Source organism: Schistocerca serialis, chromosome 6 (assembly GCF_023864345.2).
Source record: "Schistocerca serialis cubense isolate TAMUIC-IGC-003099 chromosome 6, iqSchSeri2.2, whole genome shotgun sequence".
Classification (NCBI taxonomy): Eukaryota; Metazoa; Arthropoda; class Insecta; order Orthoptera; family Acrididae; genus Schistocerca; species Schistocerca serialis.
The window spans coordinates 360,467,728-360,482,200 of NC_064643.1; the positions used below are offsets into that span (position 1 = coordinate 360,467,728).

Here is a 14,473-nt window from a genome sequence, read left to right on the forward strand (position 1 = left end):
CTTGATGTCCATGGTGATTGAAATCCCTGATGGATAAGCCATACTACATTGAGCGCAGTAAAGCAAGTCAGAAATTGTACATTAAAAATTGTGAAAATTATGTATTATCGGATAATCTATCCCTGTCTTAATTACTACATTGAAGTATGGGTGTATGCTGCAGACACACAACAGGGTACTGCTACCACAAAAAAGGGAGATAAATTTATTGATGGATTCCACATAAGAGAATCTCATCATGAAGATCTCATACAGCACAGATACTTCACAGTCTGTTCCTTGTGCCTCTATGAATTAAGTACTTTTTGGTCTGTTAGCAAAATGAAGTAATAAAATGTAGTATACATGTCAAAAACACCAACTGCAATTATAATTCTCCTTCAGACAAAGAACAAAAGTAAAAATTAGACCAGAGTCCATACATCAGTGACTGATATGGCACAATAAGCTGCCACAGTTTCTGGAAACAGGAAACCCTTGCCTCTTCATCAAACCTCATTTAAAAAAAAAAAAAAAAAAAAAAAAAAAGGTAAATTCATTCAAAGACTTATAAAATAACACAAATAAAATATATTTAGAACACAATATAACTGGACAGATAAAACATGTACTAAGTAAGTGGTGGCAGAAGGACACAGACATGCAAAGGTTATGGAATTTCACAAGCTTTCAGAACCAGTGGCTCCTTCTTTTGGCAGAAGGGTTGAAGAGGAAGAAAGGGAGCTGAAGAAAGAGGTCTGGTGAGGTTCAGGAGATGGGGAGGGTTTGGAAAAGTCATCCAGAACACTAGGTCAGGCAAGACTTACAAGATAAGATGAGACGGAAATAAGACATAAAATATTTTAAGGTTTTTATGAATAAAAATGCAATTTTATAAAAATATAAATATGGTACAAAGATCTCTGGTTTTATAAAAATTAGGACTGCTTCTGGTTGTAAATTAATTATACTTGTAATGCTAATATTTGTAAATATTGTAATGAATTTGATATGTACTATTGATTCTTGTAATTAATAGTGCATGTAATACTAAAACCCTTGTATATGACATACACAATATATTATACTCATTACTCCAAGTAAAATTTGTAAATATATAAATTTCATTGCAGGTATATACCTTGTCTACCACCCAAGGCACATAGGGACGTTGATCATCAAGAACAAGAATCTTAACATTGCTGTGTTGGGAAGCACGCAGTGAAGGACCCAAATTTTCAGCAGTCCACTTTCTTAGTCCTTGTGGTGTCCATCCAAGTGAGTTAATCGCTAGTATAATACCTATACCATTTGCTGGTTCGTTTCCTGTAGACACTGCCCAAAACTCAATACCATTTTCTTTGTAGGCATCAAGGAATCTGAAATGTTGGGAAATCATAATGAAGCAAGTGACTAAAATTTATTAGAGCATCTAATTTACAAATGAAAATATGATATGCGGAAAAATGAATGTAAGAAAAATTATATTTCACAGTATGATACTATGATGAACAAAGAAATATATGAAAAGTGAAATTTACCTCTGTAATGATGTTAGGTCTAATATAATCAAACAATTGAAACTCCAGGTAGGTAAACAATGTAGGAGAACACAAATTGCTACTTACCATAAAGAAGACACGTCAAGTTTCAGACAGGCACAATTAAAAGACACTTTCATTAAGCTTTTGGCCAGTGCCTTCATCAATAAAAGAGAGACACACAATATTCATACACACAAGCAAGCACACCTCATGCACACAGAACCACGAACTCAAGCATCTCGGGCTGGAATGCAACTATAACATGGGATGCAAGCAGAAATCTGGAGGTGGCGGGAAAGGTAGAGGAATCGTAGTGTATGGGTGGGATCCCTATTCATCACTGTTGATACCACCGCCCTATACACGAACATCCCTCATGGCCATGGTCTTACCGCTACTGAACACTGCCTTTCATGACATCCTTCAGACTCCAAACCCACTACCTTATTTCTTATATACCTTACGTATTTTATCCTAATCCACAGCTACTTCTCATATGAAAGGAAGGTATACAAACAAATCCACAGAGCAGCCATGGACACCCGCATTGCACCCTCCTATACCAACCTTTTTATGGGCCACCTTCCTAGCTTTTCAAAACATGAAACTGCCAATCTGGTTCAGGTTCATTGATGATATCTTCATGCTCTGGACTCAGGGCCAAGACACCCTGTCTTCGTTCCTTCACAACTTCAGCACCTTCTCTCCCATTCGGTTCGTGTGGTTCTTGTCAACCCAGCATGCCACCTTCCTATGTGTTGACCTCCTCCTCTCTGATGGCTCCATCCACACCTCTGTCCACATTAAACCCACAAAACACCAACAGTACCTGCATGTTGACAGCTGTCATTCCTTTCACACCAAAAAATCTCTCCCATACAGCCTGGCCAGTATGCTGAGGTTATTGCAGATCTCCCATGCCATTTCCTCCCACATCCCCCAATCCCCCCACTACCCCCAAGAACCAGCCACAAAGGAGTGTCCCCTTCATTAACCAGTACTATCCCGGACTGGAACAACTGAACCACATCCTACACCAGAGCTTCAGTTAACTATCATCATGCCCTGAAATGAGTGTCATCATACTCAAGTTACTTCCCACCCTTCCTAAAGGGGTGTACCATCATTCACTCAACCTCCACAACATCCTAGTCCATCCCTGTGCCACTCTCAACCCCAACCGCTTGCCACAAGGATCATAGCCCTGTGGAAGACCCAGGTGCAAAACCTGCCCAATCCACCCACCCAGCACTTTCTATTCCAGTCCTGTATTGGGCTAATTGTACAGCATTACTTGTAGCCTGACAAGGCACAAACAGATTTTATGAATTTTACAATAGTTAGTTATTAATTAGATTCTAACAACCTCCTCTCCTCGGCAATGTATTTGATGACTCAATCCACATCTTTGAAGGTTCGACCTGAAGCTATGTTTTATGGAACATGATTCATGAATTAATAGTTGTACGAGTACATTAAATTACATATGAACAAGACTCCTATTTCCATAGTCAAGGTAAGAAGTTTCACATATTACTTAAACACTGCAAATGAATGTTAACAAATTATCTGTTTAGCGCTAACTGATTGTTTCCTTAATATCTGTGTTTCCTTTTTTACTGTTTTACTATTCAAATACATTTTTTCATGTTATCAGTTGTATTACCCACAAGTTTCTCTTTAGCTACAAACAAAAATTTTATGATTATTAAATTGAAAGATACTGACTTTATATGGTAATCAGCCCATGTCTGGTAATACTGGTCCAGGAGAAGAGAGGCACCCATCAAATCATGGTTTGTTTTCATCCATATGGGTGGACTCCATGCTGCTGCTTTCAACTTCAGGGTTTGGTTCCTTAGATTCTGGGCCCATTTAATCAAAGGCATCTGTGAAAGACAACATTATGTAAATCAAGTCATATGTGATCAATTTATCATAGTATTATTCTACGAAAGAGTCATTTATTTGTCTCTGAATACAATAATACCATGCACTTCTGTACAAATTTTGTATATTAAAATCCTCTGGTTTTAATAAAACTTGTCAACAAATGACTCAACATTTCTCAATATTATCCAACTGTTACAACTTTGTTGTTAGTCACTTTGTTGTCATAAGAATGAAAGGAGACTATGCAATAATAAGTGGGTTATGAATATGAGTACAGTGTCAGTTCAGGAAGAGCATATAAACTCATTGTAAAAGCTCTTTTAAGAGACATGATACTTAACACATGTTACTCCTTAGCTTTCTGCCACAGCGAAAGCAGTCGAAATTAAAGGCTATCAAGAGATAAGGTGACAAACAGTAAAGGCTATCAAAAGCTAAAGCTAACAACTATTAACACTTATAAAATGTTTAACCTTGAGTTATACTTCTAGAGCTAACCCTTTCAGAACTGAATTTTTTTCTGTAAGAAGGAACACTTTGTAATGCTGTAATGCCTTTTACATGAACTTTTTAATGATTTTAGAAGCATAGTGCAGTTAAATGTGAACTCTTTTACACACACAATACATATAAAATTCACCATGTTTTTAGTTAAGAATAAAATAAATCAGGAATTTTGTTCATAATGTTTCACAATCTTTGGCTGATCAATATAACATATTTATTTTGTTTCCTGCACCAGCATTCAACTTTGTCAGTTTCATACAGTAAAAATTGTAACCTAGGACACATACTTTGTTGTAAACCTTCTTTACCATTGTTATGTCATCTCTACTGCAAATTTGTTCTAAAAATCCTCTTTCCTTCTTCAGTGCCTCTCATCTGGAATTAGGAAAGAATTGGAAAATGGGTGACTCTGACAGTTCCAGCAGCATAAATGTTTTCTTGTTTCATTGCTAAGAAAAGCTTGTATGAAAAAAAGAATGAACAAAACGTCTCATTTTTTACTTTCACTCTCTGGCCTAACTGTAAAACTACTGTTGGTCCTTACTTAAATTCCTTCAACAAACATTCCTGAGATTCAGTTGGTGCTACCTACAAAAGAATAGCCGGCTGGAGTGGCCAAGCAGTTCTAGGCGCTACAGTCTGGAACTGCACGACCGCTCTGGTCGCAGGTTCGAATCCTGCCTCGGGCATGGATGTGTATGATGTCCTTAGGTTAGTTAGGTTTAAGTAGTTCTAAGTTCTAGGGGACTGATGACCTCAGAAGTTAAGCCCCATAGTGCTCAGAGCCATTTGAACCATTTGCTAAAGAATAAAATTATAAGCTTGTTCATTATTACCGTATGGCATGTACAATTTGATACCTCATAGAGTTGTCCTGTCTTCGCATACTGTTTTACCTCAATAGGAAATGGAAACTGTCTCGGTTGATTGCAGAAAACTTAAGGGGGGACACTGTCACAAGTGGTAAAATACCAGTGGTCATAGGTGTCAGAGGGATGCCTTTTTTAGGATAGGGAAGGAGGAAAGAAAACGAGTTTTAAGAGAGATTGGCAGACACACTCAGTTTGAGAAAACAGATGAACAGGAGTCAGATTTTAGCATACAGCCTCGATTTAAGCAATGTTTAACAGAAAGTAATCAGAAACTGCCAGTTCATCTTCGCCAAAGCAGTTATAATCCCATTAGGATGCAGTATCAGTTATCTTAAAATTACACTAGAACATTCCGGGACTGAGAAATAAAGTTGATGAACTACTCATTTGTATTGATGAAATGAATTCATCTAACCAAATTGACACAATCTGCCTCTCTGAAAATCAAGTGACTACTGGTATAGATATGTTAGACATTTCAGGATTTAAGATAGCTTCCTACTTCTGCAAAGTAGATATGGATGGAGGAGGACTTCCACATTTATTAAAAACTGCCATAAATTCAAGAACCTTGACATTAATAAATTCTGTTTAGAGCAGCATCTAGAAGCATGTGCAACAGAAGTAGAGTTCCATAACAGATCCTAAATAATAGTAACTATTTACCGAGCACCTTCAGGAAATTATAATCTATTCATAAATCATCTAGAAGATCTTTTGGGTTATTTAACAGGAAGAAACAAAGAAATTTTAATTGCTGGTGACTTTAATACGGATTTTCTAATGCAATCTTCCAGTAAACATTTACTGCAGTTAGTAATGTTGCCTTTCTATTTAACTCACACTGTGAACTTTCCAACTAGGATCACTAAATCCTCAAGGACAGCCATTGATAACATTTTTATAGACAAATCAAAGGAACAAAATTACATGTGGTGTCCCACAAGGATCCATCTTAAGGCCATTGCTTTTTCTTGTGTACATTAATGATCTCTCATCAGTTACACTGCCAGAAGCAGAGTTTGTTTTGTTTTCAGATGACACAAGTATTGCAATAAATAGTATGTTGAGTGTAGTTCTAGAAAGATCTGCTAATGACATTTTCATGGATATTAGTAAATGGTTTAAAACCAACTCATTGACATTAAAGTTCGAAAAGACTCACTACATGCAATTCAGAACCTGTAAGAGGTTTCCACCCAGCATATGCATCAAGTATGAAGAAGAGCAGATAGAAGAGGTTGACAGTCTTAAATTCCTGGGATTACAACTTGATAATAAATTCAGTTGGGAGGAGCACACCACAGAACTGCAGAAATGCCTTAACAAATCTGTATTTGCAATTCGAGTGTTAGCAGACATAGGCAACATAAAAATGAAAAAGCTTGCATACTTTGCCTACTTTCAGTCCATAATGTCATATGGTATAATATCTTGGGATAACTCTTCAAGTCAAACAAAAGTTTTCAGAGTCCAAAAGCGTGTAATACGTATTATCTGTGGAGTAAATTCACGGACGTCCTGTAGAAACCTCTTCAAAGAACTGGGTATACTGACTACTGCCTCTCAGTATATTTACTCCTTATTGAAATTTGTCCTAAATAATATATCTCTTTTTCCAACAAACAGCTCAGTTCATACATACAATACCAGGAACAAAAATTATCTGCACAAGGACTTAAAAGCCCTTACTTTAGTTCAAAAAGGGGTGCACTACTCAGGAACACTCACCTTCAATAATCTGCCAGCAAACATAAAAAATTTAGTTACAAATAAAGATCAGTTTAAGAGGAGCCTGAAAGACTTACTAGTGGCCAACTCCTACTCCATTGACGAATTTTTTAATAGAAACAAATGATGTATTCTATATACTCATACTATTAGTATTGTTATTTCAGCTTAAAAAGAATTTTTAAAAAATTGACACATTCCACATCCATGAGGACCTCCTCAGCACAAATCTATGGAATTAAAAACTAATCTAATCTAATCCGATCTGCTCTGTACATGGGATCAGCGTCCCATCAACTGCTAACTCTTCTTCTACAGGTAACTGTATGTATCGGTTACACAGGATAGAGTATATAGGCCAAAGCTTTGTAAAACTTGTCTTTATTGTCAGCTACTGTAGCCATCTTGTTTTTGAGGTGCAAATTTGTTCTCAGTTGGAAAAATCTTTCTCTGGATGTACTATCTGTAGAAGTAGGGTACTAATGCATACTAGAACCTCTACAGAATGATGTATGGCATGATTATTCACGAACTGTTTTATTGCATAGAGTAAATTTATGGAGCTTCCATATCATTACAGCATCAAGAATATAATGTTAGTCTCTGCTCTTTCTCCCACAAAGATCCACCTCCTGGGACATCAGAGAGGCTTTGACCTCTTGAAGCTCTTGATGTTCCCACAGTGCCCCCGCAGGGAGTGTGGACCTCTGTGGCTTGCGTTCACTGTGAGTAATGGGCAAGTTAATTGTTTCTCATTGAAGCATGTGTCAGATGTCTGCCATAGAATGGTGGTGAGCTCATCTGAGGCCTGCGCCATGGTGAGTAGCTACATTGGTGAATGGCCTACAGGTGATATTGCATCAGCAGTTGATACAGGCAACTGATGTGGCCATAATGTGATTTGGAGGTGACATCCGGTACAGGTGATAGTGATGGTAGCTCTGTGAGTGGCTGACTGTGTTGCTGGCATCAGGGGAGAGGTTGTGGGTGTCAGTATAGTCTGTTCACCTGTGATGGAACTGGGTGGTCCAATGTCTGTGAAGGGTGTCATGTGGTTCTCCTGTAGAGCCACACAGGTTTGAGCCTTGCAAGTGACACTGTTATTGGTGCACCACACACTAGTACATTGACAGTTTGTTTGCTATAGGACAACACTTTGCTAGACCCTGTGTATAGTGGCTGGTGGCTGGACATTGATGTCATCACATACCATTATGAACTCATATTGGCAAAGATCGTGATGAACAACGACATTGTCTGCATGTTTGGTGACAGTGGCAGCATGTACATGTTCTCAATATATGTACAAATTCAATCCACTAATTTCAGCAGGTCAGTATGTACTGTGTCAAACATAGGGTGTGTAAAATCCACAGAAAGCAATAGGGTTTTGTTGTACAGGATCTTGGCAAATGACATATGGATGTCAGCTTTGTATGCTGACCGAATGCCCCCAAGGCAGTTCCTCAGACCAGGGCCGACTGTGGCACATCAAATCACATTTGGGGTCACCAATGTGGAAGTAGTGTAGTAAGGCATAATAGAGCCACTACTGAATAATGTATGACATGGTTATAAGTTAATCATTTTATTGCACAGAGAAAATTTTCAAAGCCTCTACACTGCTGCAGCATCAAGAATGCACTGCTAGTCTCTCCTTTTTCTTTTCCAAAGATCCTCACTTTGAGATCTCAAGGAGATTTCAACCTCTCAAAGCTCTCAGTGTTCCCACATATCTAACAAAAGTTGCATCTCCAATGCCATTTCTTAATACATTCGAACTCTCTGAAATTTTAGACTTCCCATTATCATATGAAGTCCAAACAATGTTTTGAGTTCTACTGATACAGATTTCTTTGAAAATGCTCATCTTTCCACGTTGGAATGTCTCTGGCAGCTCAGATGAGAATGCCATTCTGGTCTGAGCTGCTCAAGATGGTAGTCATTTGTGCATGAGGTGTGCTTACTTGTGTGAATGAATGTTGTATGTTTTCTTTTCTGAAGAAGGCTCTGGCAAAAAGCTAATGTGTCTTTTCATTGTGCCTGCCTGCAACTCAACATCTCATCTTTATGGTGAGTAGCAAACTATCTTTTCCTTGTATTATATTTATTCCAATCTTTCGTTTCTATTGTTTAATTTTTGTGTGTCAATTTTTTAAAATTTTTTTTGGGAACTAAAGGAAATTATCAGAACCACAATTTCAAGCAGTGACCCAAGTAAAGAAAGAGAAGATTTGTAGGTAAAGGGAACTATCAACATACGATTGATAAATCACATTTCTGGAATTGTTATCCTGGTTAATTACTATCCTGCAGGGAGTGCCTAATATTCTATCAGCCATGATAAGATGGTGATGGAGTGACAACACTAATGGTCTCTGTTACTTGTTCTAGTCACCAAAGAACATTGCAACTCTAGCAATTTACACACAACCATTGATATTTATGCATATAAAAATTATGCTGACATGGACCATTGTTTCCAGGTGGTTTTGTAATGACACACTAGTGCTTGACTGTTTTTCAACCTCAAATTGCGTACTAACTGTAGTGGCACCTCACAACATCTCTATGGAAACTGAGTAGCTGGTGCAATGTTACAGTTGATCACTGTGGTGTCACTACCAAGAGGAGTGACTGTGATGGAAACACTTCAGAACCTAGCTTATAAGCTGGCAGAGGACAAGTCTGAGTTTGTTGTAAATTGATCTGTGAGCTGTGTAGTAACTGGACTACTGGTTTGGCTCAGGTGCTAATATCACAGATTGTGTTTGTCATAGCTGGAACTTTGATTCAGGGGACTGGACATTGCTTTGGAAACAGATGTAAATTAGCTTGCACTGTTTCTGAGAAGCATTCTGTACATATTTTTTATTGTAGATAATACAATGTGAGTTGCCACTAGTTTGGGTGTAGCTTGCTTTTACAAATGTGGTGATGATTGAGGACGTATAATGCATGCAAAACAGACTTCAGACATTTTTGTAATTAGCTGAGAATGTGAGTTTTCAAGAGGAAAGCAATTACAAAAGCTTCTAATCCAAAATACTCAGTCAGGAGCTAATACCACCTGTGTTTATAGTCTTTCCATTATTTAATGAACAATGTAAAAAGTGAGATGCTTACCGCTGATGACTGCACTGATCTTTGCAAAACAGAAAGACAAATGGCTCTGTTCTTGTCAGATATGTACCGTATCACATAATACAAGGATTAGCAAATCAATGATACCAGTGGAACTTGAACTGTCTACAGTATTTTCTATATTACAACAACATTTAGCTACAAAGAAACGTATTATTGCAGCCACAATAGAATTTTGGCAGTGAATAAATGACCACAACCAACAGTATGCAGACTGGGCCATCTCCCTACAGGGATTAATTTGGAATGGCATTTTTAATGGTTGTGCAGGCATAACTATGTAAACACTCTAATCAGGGATGTAATAGTGCATCTTATTTCTGACTTGGAAGTGATGAACCATGCACTGAGGAAATCAAATCTGTCTCTAACAGAAGTAATGCAAACAGCTTAAACCTGTGAACTACACGTACAGCCCAGATTTTGTGTATGATGTAAGATGTTGCAGCCAGCTCTCCATTCATGTAGGATGCCACACTATCTCTGGCAGGGCACCCATCTGCTCCATGGCTCGGATGACCTTGTAAACAACCATGCCTGACATTGTTTTACTTGCCACACATCCAATGACTCCCTGTCAGTTCACAACATGCCACAGTTGTTGCAAAAAGTGACAGCTGCAAGAGTAATGCAGACATGTCTCAACCTATGAAATTAAATCTTCTGAGTGATGAACCTCTGGAAGTACCAATGTCTCATGACACAGTCCCACAAATGTACTTTGATGTGTTCATTGATCAATACCATATGAGGTTACTTATGAACACTGGTGCTTCTGTGTCCTTGCCATACTAATCTACCAATTTAAGTTTATAGGTGCAGATGAGACAGGTATTTTGACCTGTGGACATCATCAGGTGCCCTTTTTAGGAAAATTTCCAGTTTTATTCACTTAAAACCAAGTTACTTGGACAGTAAATTTTCTAGCAGTAGCAACCCCACAGTGACAGTGTTTTTGCAGTAATCTCTTTCCATGCTTAAGAATTTACAGTTCATGAAACAGTGCATGAGATGCACTCCAAAGGGCCTTGTTCTCATTAAAGATTCTGTGTGTGAGAAATGCTAAAATTTTCTCTCCTGGATTAGGGAAGATAATTTACTCTTAAACCAATGTGTGCCCAACACTTCTTCAAAGGTTACCTGGTGCCCTGGACTGTGGAGAAAGCAGAACTAAATAGACTCACTGATAAATATATAACACCAATTCCCCTAGTCACTTCATTAGTAATAATATACAAACCCAATGCTACTTTAACACTTTATGGCAATTTAAAAGTGATGACAGATGCACTAACTAATATGGAAACTTATCCTCTACCACTCTCTGTAAAATCAGTCCACACACCTCACTTAGTAAAATCAACACTGCAGAGGTATACTTTCAAATTCCTTTGGTAACATCATCACATGCTTACCTAGTGCCAGTACTACAAATGGCCCTTACCATTATGATTTGTTACCTCTCAAAATCACTTCAGTCTCTGCCATATTGAGGTTAAGGACCAATTACTACATGGTATATAATACCTTAGTGATGTCTTCATTACAAGTGTGACTCCAGAGGACCACCATCACATTCTTGAGCTTTTGTTCTAGAGATGGACAAAAAAAGGACACAAATGTACACTGCACAAAAGTTCTTTCCTGCAACTATCCTTGATTTATTCGGGGTTGAAATCTACTGTAAATGGATGAAACTTCCTGGCAGATTAAAACTGTGTGCCCAACCGAGACTCGAACTCGGGACCTTTGCCTTTCGCGGGCAAGTGCTCTACCAACTGAGCTACCGAAGAACGACTCACGCCCGGTACCCACAGCTTCACTTCTGCCAGTACCTCGTCTCCTACCTTCCAAACTTTACAGAAGCTCTCCTGTGAACCTTGCAAGGTTCGCAGGAGAGCTTCTGTAAAGTTTGGAAGGTAGGAGACGAGGTACTGGCAGAAGTGAAGCTGTGGGTACCGGGCGTGAGTCGTTCTTCGGTAGCTCAGTTGGTAGAGCACTTGCCCGCGAAAGGCAAAGGTCCCGAGTTCGAGTCTCGGTTGGGCACACAGTTTTAATCTGCCAGGAAGTTTCATATCAGCGCACACTCCGCTGCAGAGTGAAAATCTCATTCTGGAAACATCCCCCAGGCTGTGGCTAAGCCATGTCTCCGCAATATCCTTTCTTTCAGGAGTGCTGGTTCTGCAAGGTTCGCAGGAGAGCTTCTGTAAAGTTTGGAAGGTAGGAGACGAGGTACTGGCAGAAGTGAAGCTGTGGGTACCGGGCGTGAGTCGTTCTTCGGTAGCTCAGTTGGTAGAGCACTTGCCCGCGAAAGGCAAAGGTCCCGAGTTCGAGTCTCGGTCGGGCACACAGTTTTAATCTGCCAGGAAGTTTCATATCAGCGCACACTCCGCTGCAGAGTGAAAATCTCATTCTGGAAACATCCCCCAGGCTGTGGCTAAGCCATGTCTCCGCAATATCCTTTCTTTCAGGAGTGCTGGTTCTGCAAGGTTCGCAGGAGAGCTTCTGTAAAGTTTGGAAGGTAGGAGACGAGGTACTGGCAGAAGTGAAGCTGTGGGTACCGGGTGTGAGTCATGCTTCGGTAGCTCAGTTGGTAGAGCACTTGCCCGCGAAAGGCAAAGGTCCCGAGTTCGAGTCTCGGTTGGGCACACAGTTTTAATCTGCCAGGAAGTTTCATATCAGCGCACACTCCACTGCAGAGTGAAAATCTCATTCTGGAAACATCCCCCAGGCTGTGGCTAAGCCATGTCTCCGCAATATCCTTTCTTTCAGGAGTGCTGGTTCTGCAAGGTTCGCAGGAGAGCTTCTGTAAAGTTTGGAAGGTAGGAGACGAGGTACTGGCAGAAGTGAAGCTGTGGGTACCGGGCGTGAGTTGTGCTTCGGTAGCTCAGTTGGTAGAGCACTTGCCCGCGAAAGGCAAAGGTCCCGAGTTCGAGTTTCGGTCGGGCACACAGTTTTAATCTGCCAGGAAGTTTCATATCAGCGCACACTCCGCTGCAGAGTGAAAATCTCATTCTGGATACTGTAAATGGATGTTCATCAGTCAAGAACTATGTTGTGGTCACCACACATTTTGAAATTATATCTAACACTGCACCTAACACCCTCTGTCATTTTCTAGCAACTTACAGGGCCAGCTCGGCTGATGGCAGGAGACTGGTGAAGTGGCTTCAAAACCATCCATCATTGCACCCTCTTGGCCAGGCTGCACCCACTAATGGCATATGTTGTTCCTGTGGCCTCTCCTTTCTCAGGAATTGCCCCAGTGTGTGCCTTCTAGTTCGTGAGTTCAGATGTCATCCAAACTACATTGGTTGAACTGTTATGGTGCTGGTTATGGGTTGTAACTGAAGCAACAACTTCACTAATGACCTGTCACCTTGATGTTATTCATGAACACTTTTATCTTATTGAAGATTTGCGTCACCTTCTTGTGTTTTCTTGATGCAGTCAACCTACTGTGCAATGTCATGAATTATCCCATGAGACTTTGTCTCCAGCTACAGAGAGTAGAGGGCTGTAAGAGAGCTTACATCTACACCAACTCACTCTGAAATGATGTAATTGCCTTTATAGAGAACTGTTCTGTATTTCATTGTTGCCATATTTAATGTCCACAAAATTAGGTCTTATTACTTATTACTCAGAATCTCCTCCAATTGCCTCTGCACAAATAGTGGATATTATCTACAAGCTAACTATCTAAACAACATTTCTACATGAAAGTCTTTCATCTGATTGCTGGGAAGAGGAGCAACAACATGTTACAATGCAGTGTTAATGTGCCTATGAACAATAACATAAGTAACTCTACCTCACTCAAGGTAGGTATACTTTCTGAATGGTGCAATGCCAATAGCCTGTCTATGAACATAAATAAAACACAGGAATTAAACATTTCTTATAACAATAGAATCACCTTAGAGACAGTTCCTGTAAAGTGTCTTGGCATTGTTTTGCAAAATAATTTAGGCTGGCAGGCACATGTGAATTGTTTAACACCAAAAATTTCTAAAGGAATATTTATGCTCAGAAAATTACAAGCAACATTAGATGAGAAAATTTTTCTTTCTGTTTATTATACTTATATTCACTCTCATTTGACGTATGGGCCAATCTTGTGGGGAAATAATTGCTACTCAAAATGCTTATTTACAGCCCAGAAAAAAGCTATCAGACTGATATGTACAGTACCACCTAGAACTCACTGCAGAGAATTATTTATTAAACTTAGTATTATGACCTTGCCATGTATACGCATATTTCAATGTCTCTTGTACATTAAAAAGAACTTGTCTAGTTTTGATCTGAATTCTGATGTACATAGTTATAACACATGACACCGTAAATATGTAAGAAAAGACCACTGCTCATATACCAAAACTCTAAAAAGCTTCAAACACACATCTGTAAAGCTATTTAATAAACTACCAGAGTCAGTTAAGAGTCTGGAGCTGAAAAAATTTAAGATATTTGTAAGAACTCTATTAATTCAAAATTGTTTTTATACAATGGAAGATTTCTGTGAGCAAAATTTCTAACATAGATTAATTATTTGTGTATTTATTGTCATTGTTGTTTGTACATTTATTGACGTTGCTTTTACAAGCTTTACATCCCTGTAAATATTTTGTTTTTGGGCAATAAAAATCAATCAATCATCAAGTGTTCCTCACATCGTTAGTGTCAAGTAGTGTTGAGTGTTGTGTTGTCTCCAAAAGGTAGCTGCTGAGTGTTGTAGGCAAACAAACGAATGAATGTGATTCAGAAATAGGCTCCTGTATCATCTTCCGAAGGCAGACA

General features: G+C 39.0%; 1 protein-coding gene across 1 annotated transcript in view; it reads right to left on the reverse strand.

Annotated features, from left to right (window-relative positions):
- LOC126484284 (lysosomal acid glucosylceramidase-like) overlaps nucleotides 1–14,473 on the reverse strand; it is a 269,423-nt gene that overhangs the window by 106,913 nt on the left and 148,037 nt on the right. The window contains exons 6-7 of the mRNA XM_050107711.1: nucleotides 3,252–3,412; nucleotides 1,121–1,358 (exon numbers count right to left, since the gene is read on the reverse strand). Of these exons, the coding sequence (XP_049963668.1) occupies nucleotides 1,121–1,358; nucleotides 3,252–3,412 (399 nt within the window). The remainder of the gene's footprint in view (nucleotides 1–1,120; nucleotides 1,359–3,251; nucleotides 3,413–14,473) is intronic.